This window comes from Lates calcarifer, linkage group LG12 (genome assembly GCF_001640805.2).
Source record: "Lates calcarifer isolate ASB-BC8 linkage group LG12, TLL_Latcal_v3, whole genome shotgun sequence".
NCBI lineage: Eukaryota > Metazoa > Chordata > Actinopteri > Centropomidae > Lates > Lates calcarifer.
The window spans coordinates 1,332,586-1,349,089 of record NC_066844.1 but is presented as its reverse complement, the minus strand read 5'-3'; the positions used below and the strand labels follow the sequence as shown (position 1 = coordinate 1,349,089).

Sequence of the window (16,504 nt, the reverse complement as noted above, 5' to 3'; positions counted from 1 at the left end):
GCAGGAGGGTGAGGGTGAGACACACCTCACACCCCAACAACCGACTGTGCAGACGGCTGAGGTCAGATAATGCCTCTGCAGTCACAAACACTGAGGAGGATGTAGATTCATGTTTGAAGGCAAAGTAACCTACAGCTCAGGAGTGGTGGGATTTTGACATAAACACAGTTTTTATCCTTTCATATTATCAGCAGAAAGTGTGCTCTTATTGTGAAGGATCTGCCCCGGAAATCGACTCAGCTGATAAAGTTGAAGTGAAACTGAAAGTGATTTTGTTCAGTCTGTGGCGCAGTTAGGAGCCGTTATCTGTCTGTTACTGAAGTTACAGTGTTTAATGTTCAGATGAGCTGAACAAACATGGAGCTTCTTCCTCTCGTGTGTCTCAAGTTCACTAAGGTGAAACACGTCTTTCTTCAGAGACTCAAAACACTCACCTGAAGTTTCAACACTGAGTTAGAAAGAGAACAAGAAACAAACTTTTAAAAGCAGAAGAATCCCACATGAAAGATGAAACATGTCCTCTAAAGGAGGAACTCTCCCTGCAGAGTGTGTCAGGTACAGTTAGAAACAAAGCTAGAAACTCAGTGAGCAGTTTATTAGGAACAGCCAGCTGAAATGAAAACAGTCCTGTAACTTGATGTAGCTTGTTATTTGCTGAATTGTGTTGCCTTATACTGACAGGTGTTTCTGTTATTTTGTCCACTCCATTTGACAGTAGGCTGAATCACCAACTCCTCTCTGTATAATGTAACACAGTTTAACAGCAGCACAAACACACAGCTGAGTCAACACCTGTGAAACAGTTTCAACACAAACTGAACTGTGACCTTGATGAAGCAGAGTTTGATCAGACTGAATGATCAGACAGTCTTCACCTGTCCACAGGTATTTCCCCTCACTCAGCTACACATTCAATGTCAGTGTGAAGGTAAAGAACTGCTCAGGAGGAACATTGTTCGGGTTTTATACCGATTTACCAAGTCGTGATATAACAGGAAATGATGCTCTTATTGTGAAGGTGAGAAATCGCCTCAGCCAATAAAGTTGAAGTGAAAGTGAAAGTATTTATTGTTCAGTCTGTGGCGCAGTTAGGAGCCGTTATCTGTCTGTTACTGAAGTTACAATGTTTAATGTTCAGATGAGCTGGACAAACATGGAGCTTCTTCCTCTCGTGTGTCTCTGTCTCCTGACTTGGTCTGGAACAACGTTTGCTGATGGAAACGGTGAGAAAACTAAAGAGTCTCTGAGAATCAGACTGAGCTTTATTCTGAAAAAGAATCTGTTCATTTCTGGAGCCTGGAAACAGAAAGGTGCTGCAGCAGATGCACCTGTCACATCAGATCAGGAACACATGAACATGTTACATGAATTGTAATAATTAGTACAGATCAGTGTTAAAACGTGTTGGTGATGCGTTCGCTGTCCGCAGTATTTCTCTCTTTATCATATGTGTGGGAGCGGATGTTCAGGGCGTCGTCTCCTTCCTGAACAGAGAAATGAACCGTTCATTCTCACAAACTCTTCTTCATGTCAAACCTGACAATTTGCTGTGAAACATCTCTGAACTGTGGACGCTGATATTTCTGATGACAGAGAAACTCTGACTGTTCCCGCTGCCTCACACTGACTCTTAGTTCAGTTTGGTTTATTCTGTTTATTCAGAGGGAAGTAACACAGAGGAATAAGAAGCTGAGTTCCGGTTTTTCTCTTTTCTTTTTTCCTCGCTCTCTTTCTGTCTTTGTTTCTCAGACATGATGTTCAGATACAGTGAAAACACAGGAAGGTTCAGGTTTGATTAAACACCACATGAATCTGAACTTAACATCCAGAATCATAGAGGTTTGTTTTACATGAGGAGGATCAGTCCTGTCTCTGTGTCGAGGCTCTGACTTCCTCATCACCGTCAAACTGCTCATGTGCGCAAACATGGCGCTGGGTGAGGTTTGAAAACCTGGAGGAAACAGCCTCTGGTCTAGACTGACTCAGTTTCCAGTCGTTCAGACCCACCAGTGACCTGAAGGCAGCTTTCTCCTCCTGGTTATAACAGACAGTCTGACATCTGATCTCACACACATCAGGCTAAAAGATCATTTTTATTTTTCATCCATTCGTTGATGAGAGTGTTTGATACTGTGGACAGAGATTCTCTGTAGTATGAGGCAGATGATGAGAGCTGGCTGTGGTCACATCTCTTTATTCAGACTTAGAAATGTTCTCAGTTCCTCAGCTGCAGAACACAGTCAAATACATGTTGTTCTAATTCATTATTATTAATGATTAGTGAGTGTGTGTCCCTGAGGTTGAGCTAAAAGACCACTGTGAAGAGTGAGGAAAGAAATGTAACAATAAAAACCTCAGATAAGAATTAGAAATAAATGTGTGAAAGTTTCTGGTTATATTGTTAATTGATCTGTTGTTATAACAACAAACTTCTTACCTGAATGACTCTGTAACACACTGATTAATACATGTTTTTATCTTCCAGAGACAGAGATCAGAGTGTTAGAGGGAAGAAATGCAACTTTACCCTGTTCCCTCAGCTCCAGAGAGAACATTGGGCTGAGACGCTTTGAGTGGAAGAAAGGTGGTCAGAAGAAGGTGTTGGTGTATGATGGTGGAGTTCACTCCAATAATGGTTTCTCAGGTCAAGATCCACAGTTCAAAGGTCGTGTCTCATATTTTGAAGATGGACTGAGGAATGGAAACGCCTCCATAACCATCAGAGATACAAAGCTGACTGACAGTGGAGACTACACCTGTGAATTTCCAGGTCGTCAGGAAAAATGCCACATCAAGCTTGTTGTCGGTGAGTACTTTAATAAAACACCTGATTATTTCCTGATGACTCTGGTTTAAGAGTCCCAGATGGATTTTAGTCAAACAGTCAGAATCCACATCTGGCAGGGCCTCGTCCCCACAGCACTGCAGCTGTCGTCTCCTTCCTGAACAGAGAAATGAACCGTTCATTCTCACAAACTCTTCTTCATGTCAAACCTGACAATTTGCTGTGAAACATCTCTGAACTGTGGACGCTGATATTTCTGATGACAGAGAAACTCTGACTGTTCCCGCTGCCTCACACTGACTCTTAGTTCACTTTGGTTTATTCTGTTTATTCAGAGGGAAGTAACACAGAGGAATAAGATGCTGAGTTCCGGTTTTTCTCTTTTCTTTTCCTCGCTCTCTTTCTGTCTTTGTTTCTCAGACATGATGTTCAGATACAGTGAAAACACAGGAAGGTTCAGGTTTGATTAAACACCACATGAATCTGAACTTAACATCCAGAATCATAGAGGTTTGTTTTACATGAGGAGGATCAGTCCTGTCTCTGTGTCGAGGCTCTGACTTCCTCATCACCGTCAAACTGCTCATGTGCGCAAACATGGCGCTGGGTGAGGTTTGAAAACCTGGAGGAAACAGCCTCTGGTCTAGACTGACTCAGTTTCCAGTCGTTCAGACCCACCAGTGACCTGAAGGCAGCTTTCTCCTCCTGGTTATAACAGACAGTCTGACATCTGATCTCACACACATCAGGCTAAAAGATCATTTTTATTTTTCATCCATTCGTTGATGAGAGTGTTTGATACTGTGGACAGAGATTCTCTGTAGTATGAGGCAGATGATGAGAGCTGGCTGTGGTCACATCTCTTTATTCAGACTTAGAAATGTTCTCAGTTCCTCAGCTGCAGAACACAGTCAAATACATGTTGTTCTAATTCATTATTATTAATGATTAGTGAGTGTGTGTCCCTGAGGTTGAGCTAAAAGACCACTGTGAAGAGTGAGGAAAGAAATGTAACAATAAAAACCTCAGATAAGAATTAGAAATAAATGTGTGAAAGTTTCTGGTTATATTGTTAATTGATCTGTTGTTATAACAACAAACTTGTTACCTGAATGACTCACACACTGATTAATACATGTTTTTATCTTCCAGAGACAAAGATCATCGTGTTAGAGGGAAGAAATGCAACTTTACCCTGTTCCCTCAGCTCCAGAGAGAGCATTGGGCTGAGACGCATTGAGTGGATGAAAGATGGTCAGCAGGAGGTGTTGGTGTATGATAGTAGTCGTCTATCAGGTCAAGATCCACAGTTCAAAGATCGTGTCTCATATTCAGAAGATGGACTGAGGAATGGAAACGCCTCCATAACCATCAGAGATACAAAGGTGGCCGACAGTGGAATCTACACCTGTAAATTTCCAGGTCGTCAGGAAATATGCCACATCAAGCTTGTTGTTGGTGAGTACTTTAATAAAACACCTGATTATTTCCTGATGACTCTGGTTTAAGAGTCCCAGATGGATTTTAGTCAAACAGTCAGAATCCACATCTGGCAGGGCCTCGTCCCCACAGCACTGCAGCCACATCTGGACTGATTCCCTCTGATCAAACAGGCTTGGTTTTTATTTGTGTCAGTCTTTACAATCAGCTTCCAGCAGTCTGTAGTAGATGAAGTGAGAGTGAGTTCACTCACATTTCACCTCCTCTGACTCTAACAGCTTCAGTATGTTTCAGTCAAAGAGGTTTTCAGATCATCAGTGTCTTCCTGGAATATGCAGCCTCTGTTTATTTACACAGAACCACATGAAGGTGTAATGTCACCTCTGTGTGTGATTTAATCATGTCAGCATTGTGTAATCTTCAGCTGTGGTCAGTGTCTGTCCTTTTACACAGACGTGGATTAGCCTCTGTAACCACGTCTAAAGGTGGCAGGATGAGGTCCCTGCTTTCTGCCTCCCTACCTTTTATACAGAATGGTATAAGGTGGAATAACAGCTCAATATTCATGCCTTGAAAAGGCTGAGTAAAAGAGGCTAAAGACACATCAAGCAAACTGAAAATGTTCCAAACTACATGAGATCATCACAGTTATACTGAGGCCCTGAGATTAATCTACAGAGAACAGAGGGAGAATGAGAGAGTGGAGGGAAATAACAGAAACAACTGGACTTCATGTTGTGTTTCGTTTAACCTCTGACACTGAACCTGTGACAGATTTATATTTTATCTCAGACATTTTCTGTCTTTGATCCTTTTTTAAAGTTGGATTTCTGAACTGGTTCTTACTCTGTTCAGATTTCAGTATCAATAATAAACAAGTCAAACCTGTAATATATTCAAGGAGGATCAGAGCACATTCACTTTGTCTCCTGTCTCTGCTTGACTCTCCCTCCTTACTCACTCCCTCTTCTCTCACTTCCTCTACATACATGAAGGTTAATTGGTGACTCTAAATTAACTGTAGGTGTGAATGGTTTGTCTGTATATGCCCCCCCACCACCACAGTGGGTAATGACTCACTGTTTGTGTTTCCTGTCTGCTAAGTTGATGATCTCACACAAACACACTAACATATGTTCTGTTCTGCCTTTCAGATGGTCCCTTAATCTCTTAGGGTTCATTTTAATGATGTGCACCTCTGTCTCTTAATACTCTCCCATTTTAAACTGTGTATAATACAAAGACCATGAGGAGCTGATACATTTCCACTGAATCAGTGTCAAACAGACTCTCAGAGGTTTTCTCAGGTGTGTTGATCTTACTTACAGCTCTGAGGCTGTTGAACTGCTGAAAGATTCAACAGAAAACAACAGAAGCTCTCTTCTTCTTCTTCTCCTTTTACTTCATATTTCAAATGCAATAACTCAGTCATAATAAGAGCTATCAGGCTGAAACTCACAGGATCTCTCCCTCCACTTGTCGACAATATCTGAACCAAATTTCATGTTGATAGACAGAAGTGTGTGTGAGATATTTCAGAAAGTGCAGTACAGAGCATCTCCATCAGATGACTACAGAGCTTTCTAAAACCTCTCCAAAGTGACCAAATAATGATGAGAAATGTCTTTATGAAGCTGAAAAAATGTCCCTCAATGTTCAAGTTGACTAAAAGCAGATGTTGTTCATATTTAGATAAAGATTGACAGATTTAGTTTCATTGAATCACGTCTCTTTTGACTGATGAAAAACTTTCTCTGTTATGTGGGTGTCCCACCACCACAGGAAGTCCAACTACATGAACTTCCATATATGGTCAGACAGGTAATTTTACCGGCTCCAAACTCAGAGTGTTTTCACGGTGCTGACTTTCTATTGGATAAAAGTAGCTGTCAATAAAACCCAGTGTGAGCTCGCGTAAAGATGCGCTCCTCTGATTGGTTGATGGAGTTAAAAGTCCGTTAGGTTCGTCACTTTATGTCGTAGAAAGAAGCTGATTGGTTTGTTTTGTTCGTGGGCGTTTACCGATTTCAGAGATACTGAACATCATTGCTCAAATATTTGGTCAACTCTTTAAAATGGACTGAAATGTCGTTGTTTTGGAAGTTTGAGGAGCAGCGTTAAAACTAAACGAGGGAAATAATCCACTTTTATTCTGCTTATTTTTACTTCCGCTTGAATTTAAACGAGCTGGATTTAATCGGTGAGTTTCTGTTCTTTAAAATGAGCCCAGTTTGTCTTTAAATGTCTGTTTTTCGACCTAGAAATGCTTTTTAACTGCAGCGAGACAGGTTAGCAGGTTCATTGCTAACTGGTTACTGCCGGAAAGTGAGACGTTCACGTGTTTATCGTGTAAATCCGTCATTTAGTTTCTTTAATAAATTGAAAAACTGAAAATTGGATCTTTCAAACGAGGTATAATATGTCCGTGTTTACGTCAACAGTCAACATGAAAATATAGAGTTGATTGATTTATTCAGTTTACATGTAAATGTCAGGTCGCAGGCAACCTGCGCACTTTAAAAGGTTAAAAGACAGAAGAGATGAAAACATCCCAGGTGAGTCCTGATTCTGATGACGTCACTGTTTAATGAGTGGAGACAGTTCACCTGTTCACCACCTTGATCTGTGTAGACTTTAATCAGACTGCAAACTGTCCAGACCAAATAAAAGAACTCAGTTTTAAAAGCTTGTTCTGTGATCTATTGTGTAAAATCTTCATCTTAAAGGTAACTGAAGCTAAATTAGTGGAGTAAAGGTTCAATGTTTCCCTCTGTAATGTGGAGGAGTAGAAGGAGCATAAAGTGGAAAAACTAAAGTTCAAGTAAGAGTCAAAATACACAGTATATAGAGCAGAAACAGCATTAATGATAAATCCAGTGTGTAGGTTAAAGGTTGGAGTGCAGTAAGAACTGTGCAGAATGTCAGTGTCTAATAATAAATACAGTAAAGTACAGATTGTAGAGCAGCAGTGAGTTTAAGGTTTCTATAGTTGAAGGTGGAATAGATAATGGAGGAAGTGTGTGAGCTGACTCTGATGGAAAGTGTTGTAGTATAGAGTTATAGTGTGTGAGCTCCACACTAAGGTGTGTTCATTAACATTAGACTGTAATATTTCAATTCAAGAAAGAAATTGATCAGAGATTCATAGATTTTCCACATTTCTTTATTGTCATGATATGAATCAGAAATTGTGTTTACAGTTGTGAATAGTTACTGAAAAAATCAAAATGATTTTATATCTCATGTCCTATCAAACTGTGCAGGTATTTGAAACCAGTGCTTGTGTTGTGTCTTCTCCTTCTTCTCTGTTCATGTGTTTTCTTTTAAATACACTGCAATCAACATATACAAGCAGAGAGGAGGTAAACTTAAAGGTATTGTATTATATTTCCTGTCAGTTTTCCTAATAAGTTGTTATTCATGTTCACAGGTGCAGCTCCAGAGCCATCCATCAGGATACTTGGTGAAACAAAGGATGGAGAACTGCTGCAGTGTGTTGTTCGAGGAGCTTCTCCCAAACCTAAAGTAGAGTGGAAAGACAGTTCTGGAAACATCCTTCCTGCTGAGGAACCACTGGTCACTGAAAGAGGAGGACGTTACAACATCACCCTCCAAACTACTGTGACCAAGACCGACCGCTATCGCTGTGTCGCCACACAGGAGGAAATCAGCCATCAGACTTATCATGAGACCTTTGTGTCTATCAATGGTGAGTTTCTTGTATTTTTGTTTTTATAGTCACATTATTTTAATTGTTAATTTGTTGTTATTCATGTATTTAGACTGAATACAGAGCAAACTGAGATCAAAACGTTTGCGTGTAAAATGTTTGAGGCTGAGTCAGATTTGTTGTGAGGCTCTGAGACTCCACTTCATGAATCTACAGAGATCAGAGGAAGAATGAGAGGCTGTGGAGGGAAAGAACAGAAACAACTGGAGTTTGTAGTAAAGTCTGAGATCAGTCTGATCTCACACACACACAGACACACACACACACACACACACACACACACACACACAGTAACAGGTGTAGAAATAGCTGGTGTAACCTGATCCTGAGCAGAGACATGAAAACACCACACGAGGCCGATTTAGACTGAAATCATTAGAATCAGAGACGTTTCTGTTCCACAAGAGAAAAGAAAAAAGCTTCAGAGAAGAAGAATGAATGTAACACAGGTGTCACCAGAATATACTGAGACTGACTGAAGCTCTTATCAGCTGGAATTAGATCAGACAGAGACACAGAGAGTTTATTCATCCTGAGGGGAGATGACAGTTTGACAGCAGCAGAGTCTCATGAATCACAACAAACAACATGAGGACTCTGAAAGATGGAGATCAGGTTTTAGTTATTGATGATTTCATTCTCTGATTTTAACTAGAAACTAAAGTCAGACTGAAACTAGGATCATACTCTGACTCTGGTAATAACTCGACACCATGAAGGCACGTAAAGGTTTCAGAGGTGAACTGTTGACTGAATCATGTGACATTGTGTTGAGTTCCCATCACGTCACAGTGAGAGTCCTGTGTGAGCAACATGTTAATCAGGTTGTAGCTTCCTAACACTCGGTTCATTCACTGCAGCAGCGTGTGAAGCTGAGCTCTGACTCTGAGCCTCTGTTCTCTCCAGTCTGTGGATACTTTCCAGTTGAGATGAAGACAAACACAGAACAAGTCCTGTAGTGAGGCTCCACAGGCTGCCTGTACTGTTTCTGTTCTCAGTCTCTTTGAGGCGTCTGGTTCAGATCAGAGTCCTGGAGCTGGATGCAGCAGCTGTTTGTAGATTCACACTTGGTTTGACTGCTTCTAACTCAACTGGTTACATAGAGGAGATTTCTGCATCACTGGATTCAAATGGGTTCCACCACACAAACTAGTTGTTCCACAGAGCTCTGTTGTAGAAATATTTACAGCTGCTAATGACAAAACCAGCTCACTACACAACCTACAGTACAGCTGAAGGTGGAATAGATAATGGAGGAAGTGTGTGAGCTGACTCTGATGGAAAGTGTTAGAGTAGAGTTTATCAGTCTGATGAATGTAGTGGAGTAAAAAGTACAATATTCCAAACATGTTCCTACTGATGAAGAACACGTGTCAGAAAGAGGAGGATGCTGCAACATGAGCCTCCTCACTACTGTGAGCAAAACCAGAACCAAGCTCTGAGCTGAGCAGCCGAGCAGGAGGAGAGTGGACAGAAGATGGAGGCTGACATCACTGTGCTGCTCACATTCATCCCACTGCTGTTTTATCTGCTGAGAGTTTGAGATTCTAGGAGCATGGACACAGTTAGTTGTTGTCTTTGTGAAGGCTGTGATGTCCAACCTGCTGCACCTGATCTGCTGTTACACTCTGAGTCTGACATTCACTTTATCCTCATCTGTTTCAGAGAGTCAGAGTGGGTTGGTTTGCTGGTGTTGCTGTTGGTGCAGTTCTTGGGACTCTCTTTATTGTTGGTGGTGTTCTAGCTGTTAGAACCAGACGTCACAGATTTAAGAAAGGTAAGTTTAAATAACACATCAGCATATTCATAATGAACAGACACTAAAGAGTCACAGCTCTTCATTTGGCAGTGAGCTTCAGTGATATTTTATCATTATTCCTTTATGGTCAACAATGGTGGAAACTGAAATCTGTTATATGATGTGATATCCATCCATCAGGGCTGACATTGGGCTAGAGGCAGGTTACATCCTGTACAGATCACCAGTCCATCACAGGGCCAACAAATACAGACAACCATTCACACTCACATTCACACCTACGGTTAATTTACAGTCACCAATTAACCTGCATCTCCATGTACAGTTCTCAATATTTATCGTATTTCATCCTTATCTTATTCTGTCTATACTTTGTATATTTAGCTAAGAGTTTACTGTTTTATTATTTATCCTGTTAACAGTTTACTGTGCATTGTTTATTGTTTATTTTATTTTATTATTTTTTAAAATCCTATTTTGTATCTATAAGCTACTGGAAATTCAGTTTCCCTGAGGGAGTCATCCCAAAGGGATAAATAAAGTCTCTGTCTTTGAACTGTTGGAGGAAGCTGGAGAACCCAGAGAGAACCCACACAGGCACAGGAGAGCATGTAAACTGGGGCTTGAATCCAGAACCTTCATGCTGTGAGACGATAAATGAAAAAGATGCATAAACACAAAATAAAGATGAGAGGCTGAACAGAGCAAGAAGATGAGCATAATAAATAAAACAAAGAAACAAGAAACTAAAGTTATAAAATGAAGCTGATAAATAAGCTTAGATCTCAAAAAGTAAATGAAATGAAGTTGTTGAGCTAACTGATTTATGTTGCTTTAGCAGACTGTTTCAGAGGTTTGAGGGCTTTGATACCAAATGTCACTCACTTGACACAAGTCAGGAGCTCAGTGGTGTAATCAGGGCAAGTTATATTTAAAATCTTCAATTTCATTCTAAAATTCACAAATTTATAATTTCTCATTTCTCTTAAAACAATAGTCAGGTGACCATGTTAACAGTGAAACAGCTGTTTGCTGGAATCCTATTCACACTGGCCATTAAAAGATCCCTCCTAATGAACTTTCAACGTACGTGATGGGAAACAAATCCATGTACAAATATATTCTGAGGCTTCAGCAGTCTGAGTAAACCATAACAAGAAGGTATCTTTGTTCTGACAGTTTAGGGTTGGTCTTGGTGTTTCCCTGACAGCATCTGGACTGCCAGAATGATTCTCTCTGCTGAGGCTCAGAAACCAAACACAGTCTGTTCCTTTTCTACCAACACTGAACAGGTTCCATTATGGAAACAAAAAAGCCTTTAAGTGTGCTATTCAGATAAAACCTGTATGTGTGTTAATCTATATAGATTATATAGGATGAAAAGGATCAAGACAGATTTTTTTTATGTAATATCTTTTTCTTTTTGCAGGTTTACCACGAGACAAAATTAACGGAAGAGCAGAGGGAAGAGTCATTTCCAGTGGGTTAATCCCAACCCTCTTCCAGCCACCCTCAAAGTTGGCCGCCTGTTTTTGTGTGTGTGTTAGCAGGGTGAATGAGAGGCTATAAATGTAAGAGGTTTGAATAAAATTACTCTATGGAAGCAGCTATTTACTCTATGCTTACAGCACTATAAATATACACAACTTGTACAGCACAGACACAGTTTAACCAAAACGCTTAAATGCACCCCAGCGCAGAACGTTTCAGTATCTTAATATTACTCGCTAACATATCTTAACAATTATATTTTAATTGTGTTTCTTTTTATATGGAAAAGGTTTATATATCTGTATCTTTAAGCCACAGCCAGCAGAGGGTTAGCTTAGCTTAGCATAAAGCCTGGATATGGGAAACAATTTGTTTCTGTTGGACACAGACAGACTGTTTCCCTGTTTACAGTCTTTATGCTAAGCTAGGCTAACTGTCTACTGGTTGTAGGGTCATAGTAATCCTGCAGTTGTACAGTATCTTTATATAATTACTCTTCAAGTCTCAATATGGACTTTATTCTCTCTGATGTGATGTTGTGGATGTTTTATTTTCACAAATAAAACTTATTTCTAACTCTGACTCTCTCCTGCACCTTCTCTGTACAGTAACATGTTGTCTACACTGTTCAAATTTAGAATTTTGGTTGGAGACCACTTGAGTGTTTTTAAACTCCTGCATGTTGCAGATGGACAGTGAGGGGTCTGAGACTGAAACTGAATCTGTTGGAGTCTGGTGTGAATGTTGTGAGTCCAGCTGCCGTCAGCAGAGGAGGAAGCTGCAAACGTCTCTGAGCCACATTTCAAGGCTGTGGCTGGTGAGTATGTTGATGTTCAAAATGTGTTCATGTGGTGCCCCCTGCTGTCCTCAGAAACCTGTTACAGCAGCTCAGTCCACACACACCTGCCTCTCCTGACTGTGACACAGATCTGACAACAACTGAGTGAAATGTGAGGTCCATTGTTCTTGATACCACAACACCTTTGGTGTTTTGCTTGAGATGCTCTGCTATTAGGTTAAAATGAATATAGTTGTACCCCATATACAGCCCTTAATATTAAGTCTTATAGTGACAGAGGAAATAAAAGTGCAGCAGCAGGAAAGAAGTGAATGGATCAAAGGCACAGGAGAAGAGCAGAGTTTTAAAGTGGAAGGAGTTTGAACACATCCGAGATCATCAGGAAGTTGGTTCCATCTGTGCAATCTGCAACCTCACCACTAGATGTCACTAAATCCTCCACACTGATCTTAAAGAACAGGAGGAATGTGCTCAGCTCTCTTGGTTTTTGATAAAACTCTGGCATCATGGTTCTGAATGAACTTGATGGAGAAAACCAGTTGGTTCTTTAAATACACCAGGAGCCTAATTTCTTAAGCAGATGATGAGGTTGTTGCCTCTATATGAGATATAAAGATATATTTGACAGGACCAGGTTCCTGAATCTAAGGCAAAGCACAGAGTATGGTGTAAAGGTGAGGTGAGAGTAAAGGTCCATCAAGGTAATAACCCTCCAGGTTTAAACATGTTCAGCATGACTTTAGAAACAGGTGTAACCTGTGGTTTCACCTGTTTCCTCTGTGTCAACCCCCACTCCCTCAGGGGGAACTTTGTTCGGGTTTTACCCCGATTTCCCAAGTCGTGATATCAGCGGAAATGACGCTCTTATTGTGAAAGAGATGCCCCGGAAGTTGGGAAATCGACTTTCCGTAAAGTTTAACTGTTGAGTCGGTGGCGCCGTTAGGAGCCGGTAACTGTCCGGTGTGTTAGTGTTTAATGTTCAGATGATCTGGACAAACATGGAGCTTCTTCCTCTCGTGTGTCTCTGTCTCCTGACTTGGTCTGGAACAACGTTTGCTGATGGAAACGGTGAGAAAACTAAAGAGACTGAACTTTATTCTGTGTGACTGAAAAATGTCAAATTATTATTATTATTATTATTATTATTATATATTACTGTATTTATTGAGATGGAAATAACCACAGAGAAATAATAACTCTCTCTCTCTGTGCTATTTCTATCTTATTTGTCTTTTAAATTTCAAATGAATTTTTGAAATGAATGAGAAACAGCAACAGAAAGAAAGAAAGAAAAAACACACCTGTGACTTCACACTATGTTTAATATTATAATATATGATCCTGTCCTGAGGTGACCTCTGTTCTCTTTAATAAATATTGGAGTAAATTTTGTAGAAAACTTAAAAGCAGAAGAGCTGAAGAAAAGCAAACAGTTGTTTTGTTGTCGTCTGTCACCACAGGACAGTTTAACTCTGAGAGGTGGATGTTCTTGGAGAATTAGTTCAGGAATAATATTTGACTCATTGATCAGCTGCTTAAACCAAAGTGTTTCTTATTATATCACAAGTTAAATGTTGTTTTACCTGAATGACTGTAACACACTGATTAATACATGTTTGTATCTTCCAGAGACAGAGATCATCAGAGTGTCAGCAGGAAGTGATGTAACTTTACCCTGTTCCGTCAAAGAGGACGTTGAGCAAAAACGCTTTGAGTGGATGAAAGATGGTCTGAAGGAGGTGTTCCTGTTTGATCGTGCTCCTCAACCACGTCAGGATCCAGAGTTCGCACGTCGTGTCTCATATTTTCAAGAAGAGCTGAGGAATGGAAACGCCTCCATAACCATCAGAGATACAAAGATGGCCGACAGTGGAAACTACACCTGTGATTTTCCAGGTCGTCAAACATCCCACATTCAGCTTGTTGTTGGTGAGTACTTTAATAAAACACCTGATTATTTCCTGATGACTCTGGTTTAAGAGTCCCAGATGGATTTTAGTCAAACAGTCAGAATACACATCTGGCAGGGCCTCGTCCCCACAGCACTGCAGCCACATCTGGACTGATTCCCTCTGATCAAACAGGCTTGGTCACATTTCATCTCTCAGGACTGTAAATACACTTAAAGAGCTTTTCACATCATCAAACAGCCTCTTAAAGCTTCTCTGTAAATGACTGTTTCTGCTGTGTTAACAGGTGCAGCTGTGAACCCGTCTGTCATCACACTCAGAGTCACACAGGACTGGGCGGCGCTGCAGTGTGTTGTTCGAGGAGCTTCTCCCCAAACTGAAGTCGAGTGGCAGGACGGTTCTGGACACAACCTCACAGCTCAGCTACAGGTGTTTGACAGAGACGGACGCTACGACATCATCCTCCAAACGACTGTGACCAAGACCGACATCTATCGCTGTGTCGCCACGCAGAAGGAAATCAGCCATCAGACTCATGCTTGGACCTACGTGTTCATCTGTGGTGAGCTTCTTCCTGTCTGTATTTTAATCTTTAAATAGTTTCAGGTTCATGTTTATTAGTTCACATGTTCAGACTGAATGGAAGTTAAATTAGGATTAAAATGTGTGAGTGTAAAAGTGACTGAGTCAGATATACTTAACTCTTCTAACTGTGTTTTCTATCACACTAAATGATATGAACACTGTGTCTAAGTACAGTTCTCTAGTAACTGCAGCAGTGGTTGCTGCAGCTGTTGTAGTCGTGCTGCTTAGTGTTTGTTGTACGTTCTGCGTCTCAGATGAACTTTATCCTGATCTGTTTCAGGGAGGCACAGTGGGTTGGTTGCTGGTGTTGCTGTTGGTGCAGTTCTTGGGACTCTCGTTGTTGTTGGTGTTGTTCTGGCTGTGCTTAGAGCCAGAGGTTACAGATGTATTAAAGGTAAGGTTCAATAATGGATTACATCAATATAATAATAATGTTGTAATGTTCAGAGTGATGACAGTTGTTTATCTTCTCAGTGTTCTGTTGGTTTTTACTCTCAGATCAGATCAGTTGATATTTTCCTGAATATAATGTTGTTTTCTCTCCTGCAGGTTCACGATCAAACACCTTTTAAAGACTCCAGTGAGTCAGAGCAGAGACCTGATCAGGATCCTGATCTACCTTTACATGAGCTGTGAAGTCTTAGTGAGTTTTAGGCCGAGGTAGTGAGGACATTTCAGCTGCTCCTCACTTATTTCAGACAGTTTGAGAGTTTAGACCTGGATCTAAAGTTACAGTTAGAGGAGCTGTGTCTGGAAACCAAACCGGATCTGAAACATGATGTTGCAAGTTACAGGGCTGTGATCCTGAGAACAGACATGAGCAGATTGGCTGAACGAGATGTAAAAATGTCTGTTTAGGTTGAGAAAATCTGACTGTGGAAGTAAAGGAGGTGTGTTGGAGAAGATCTGTGACCCTGTAGTGAAATGTTTGCTGGGTAATGATGTGTTTATGTCCAATGTAAAACACTGTGCTGTGTTTTTCTTTTCCATCTTTACATGATGTAAATATGCCTTTGTTTTTTAAAGAAACAGTTTATACGTCATTAATCTGTGACGTGACTGTTGTTCTTATGTAAAATGTGTTGTTGAGTGTTCATTTGTGGCGCCCCCTGCTGTCCTCAGAAACCTGTTACATCAGCTCAGGATCATCAGGATCTCGTTCACAGATTTCAGCTGATTTGTGTCTGAACATGTGATTTATTCAACTCCACAGAAGGGGGAGCACTTTTAGGTGGTGTGGGTTTTGAGTTTTTGCAGTTCTGTTCATTTTCAACAAGATGAAGGAGCTTTATTTCCACAGCACATTTCAAACACACAGGCAAAGAAAACCATCAGAACATCAGGAGGAGGAGCGAAGCTCTATCAGAGGACTGAGTTCAGGTGTGAACACTTTCACCTTCCTGCAGCAGAACCCCGGCCTCTCTCCTGGAAACAGCTGAGTAAAAATGTGAGTTCCTTTGTTCTCAATACTGCAGCATCAAGAACTGCAGTATTATGTCTGAGATTCTCTGCTGTTAAGTTAGAATGAATATAGTAACTGTACATTTCTCCTGCTGTTTCATTGAGCTGCACACACACAGTTCAACATATTACCTGGGAATCAGTGTGTCCCCTGTACAGCCCTTAATATCAAGTATCTTATAGTGACAGAGGAAATAAAAGTGCAGCAGCAGGAAAGAAATGAATGGATCAAAGGCACAGGAGAAGAGCAGAGATTTAAAGTGGAAGGAGTTTGAACACATCTGAGATCATCAGGAAGTTGGTTCCATCGGTGCAATCTGCAACCTCACCACTAGATGTCACTAAATCCTCCACACTGGTCCTTAAAGAAGAAAAATCAGTTGGTGGCTGCAACTCATGGCCTTAAGCCATAACTTCTGGTTTCCACACCTGTTTCCTCTGTGTCAACCCACACTCCCTCACTCTGTCTTGTCAAACATCCTCAGGAAGTTCACTAAGGTGAAACACGTCTTTCTTCAGAGACTCAAAACACTCACCTGAAGTT

General features: G+C 40.7%; 1 protein-coding gene across 2 annotated transcripts; it reads left to right on the top strand.

The window, feature by feature from the left end:
* The first annotated feature begins 1,042 nt into the window (after window positions 1-1,042).
* Window positions 1,043-15,542, top strand: LOC108901471 (butyrophilin-like protein 1). Of its 2 annotated transcripts, XM_018702941.2 has the most exons (6): window positions 1,043-1,223; window positions 2,486-2,806; window positions 3,938-4,243; window positions 14,201-14,476; window positions 14,780-14,893; window positions 15,049-15,542. In XM_018702941.2, the coding sequence occupies exons 1-6, from the start codon at window positions 1,124-1,126 to the stop codon at window positions 15,069-15,071; spliced, it is 1,140 nt and encodes a 379-aa protein (XP_018558457.1). In that variant the 5' UTR covers window positions 1,043-1,123; the 3' UTR covers window positions 15,072-15,542. The 2 variants fall into 2 exon arrangements, with proteins under 2 accessions (XP_018558457.1, XP_050930523.1); XM_051074566.1 differs by lacking the exons at window positions 14,201-14,476; window positions 14,780-14,893; window positions 15,049-15,542 and adding an exon at window positions 7,656-7,978 and having other exon boundaries at window positions 1,045-1,223.
* The last annotated feature ends 962 nt before the right edge of the window (window positions 15,543-16,504 follow it).

What these genes read in the sequence shown, in the direction of transcription:
- LOC108901471 (XM_018702941.2), top strand. Translation starts at nt 1,124, where the DNA reads ATGTTTAATGTTCAGATGAGCTGGACAAACATGGAGCTTCTTCCTCTC. An exon ending in CCACATCAAGCTTGTTGTCG is followed by an intron (nt 2,807 to 3,937) that starts GTGAGTACTTTA and finishes TTTATCTTCCAG; the next exon opens with AGACAAAGATCATCGTGTTA. An exon ending in GACCTACGTGTTCATCTGTG is followed by an intron (nt 14,477 to 14,779) that starts GTGAGCTTCTTC and finishes GATCTGTTTCAG; the next exon opens with GGAGGCACAGTGGGTTGGTT.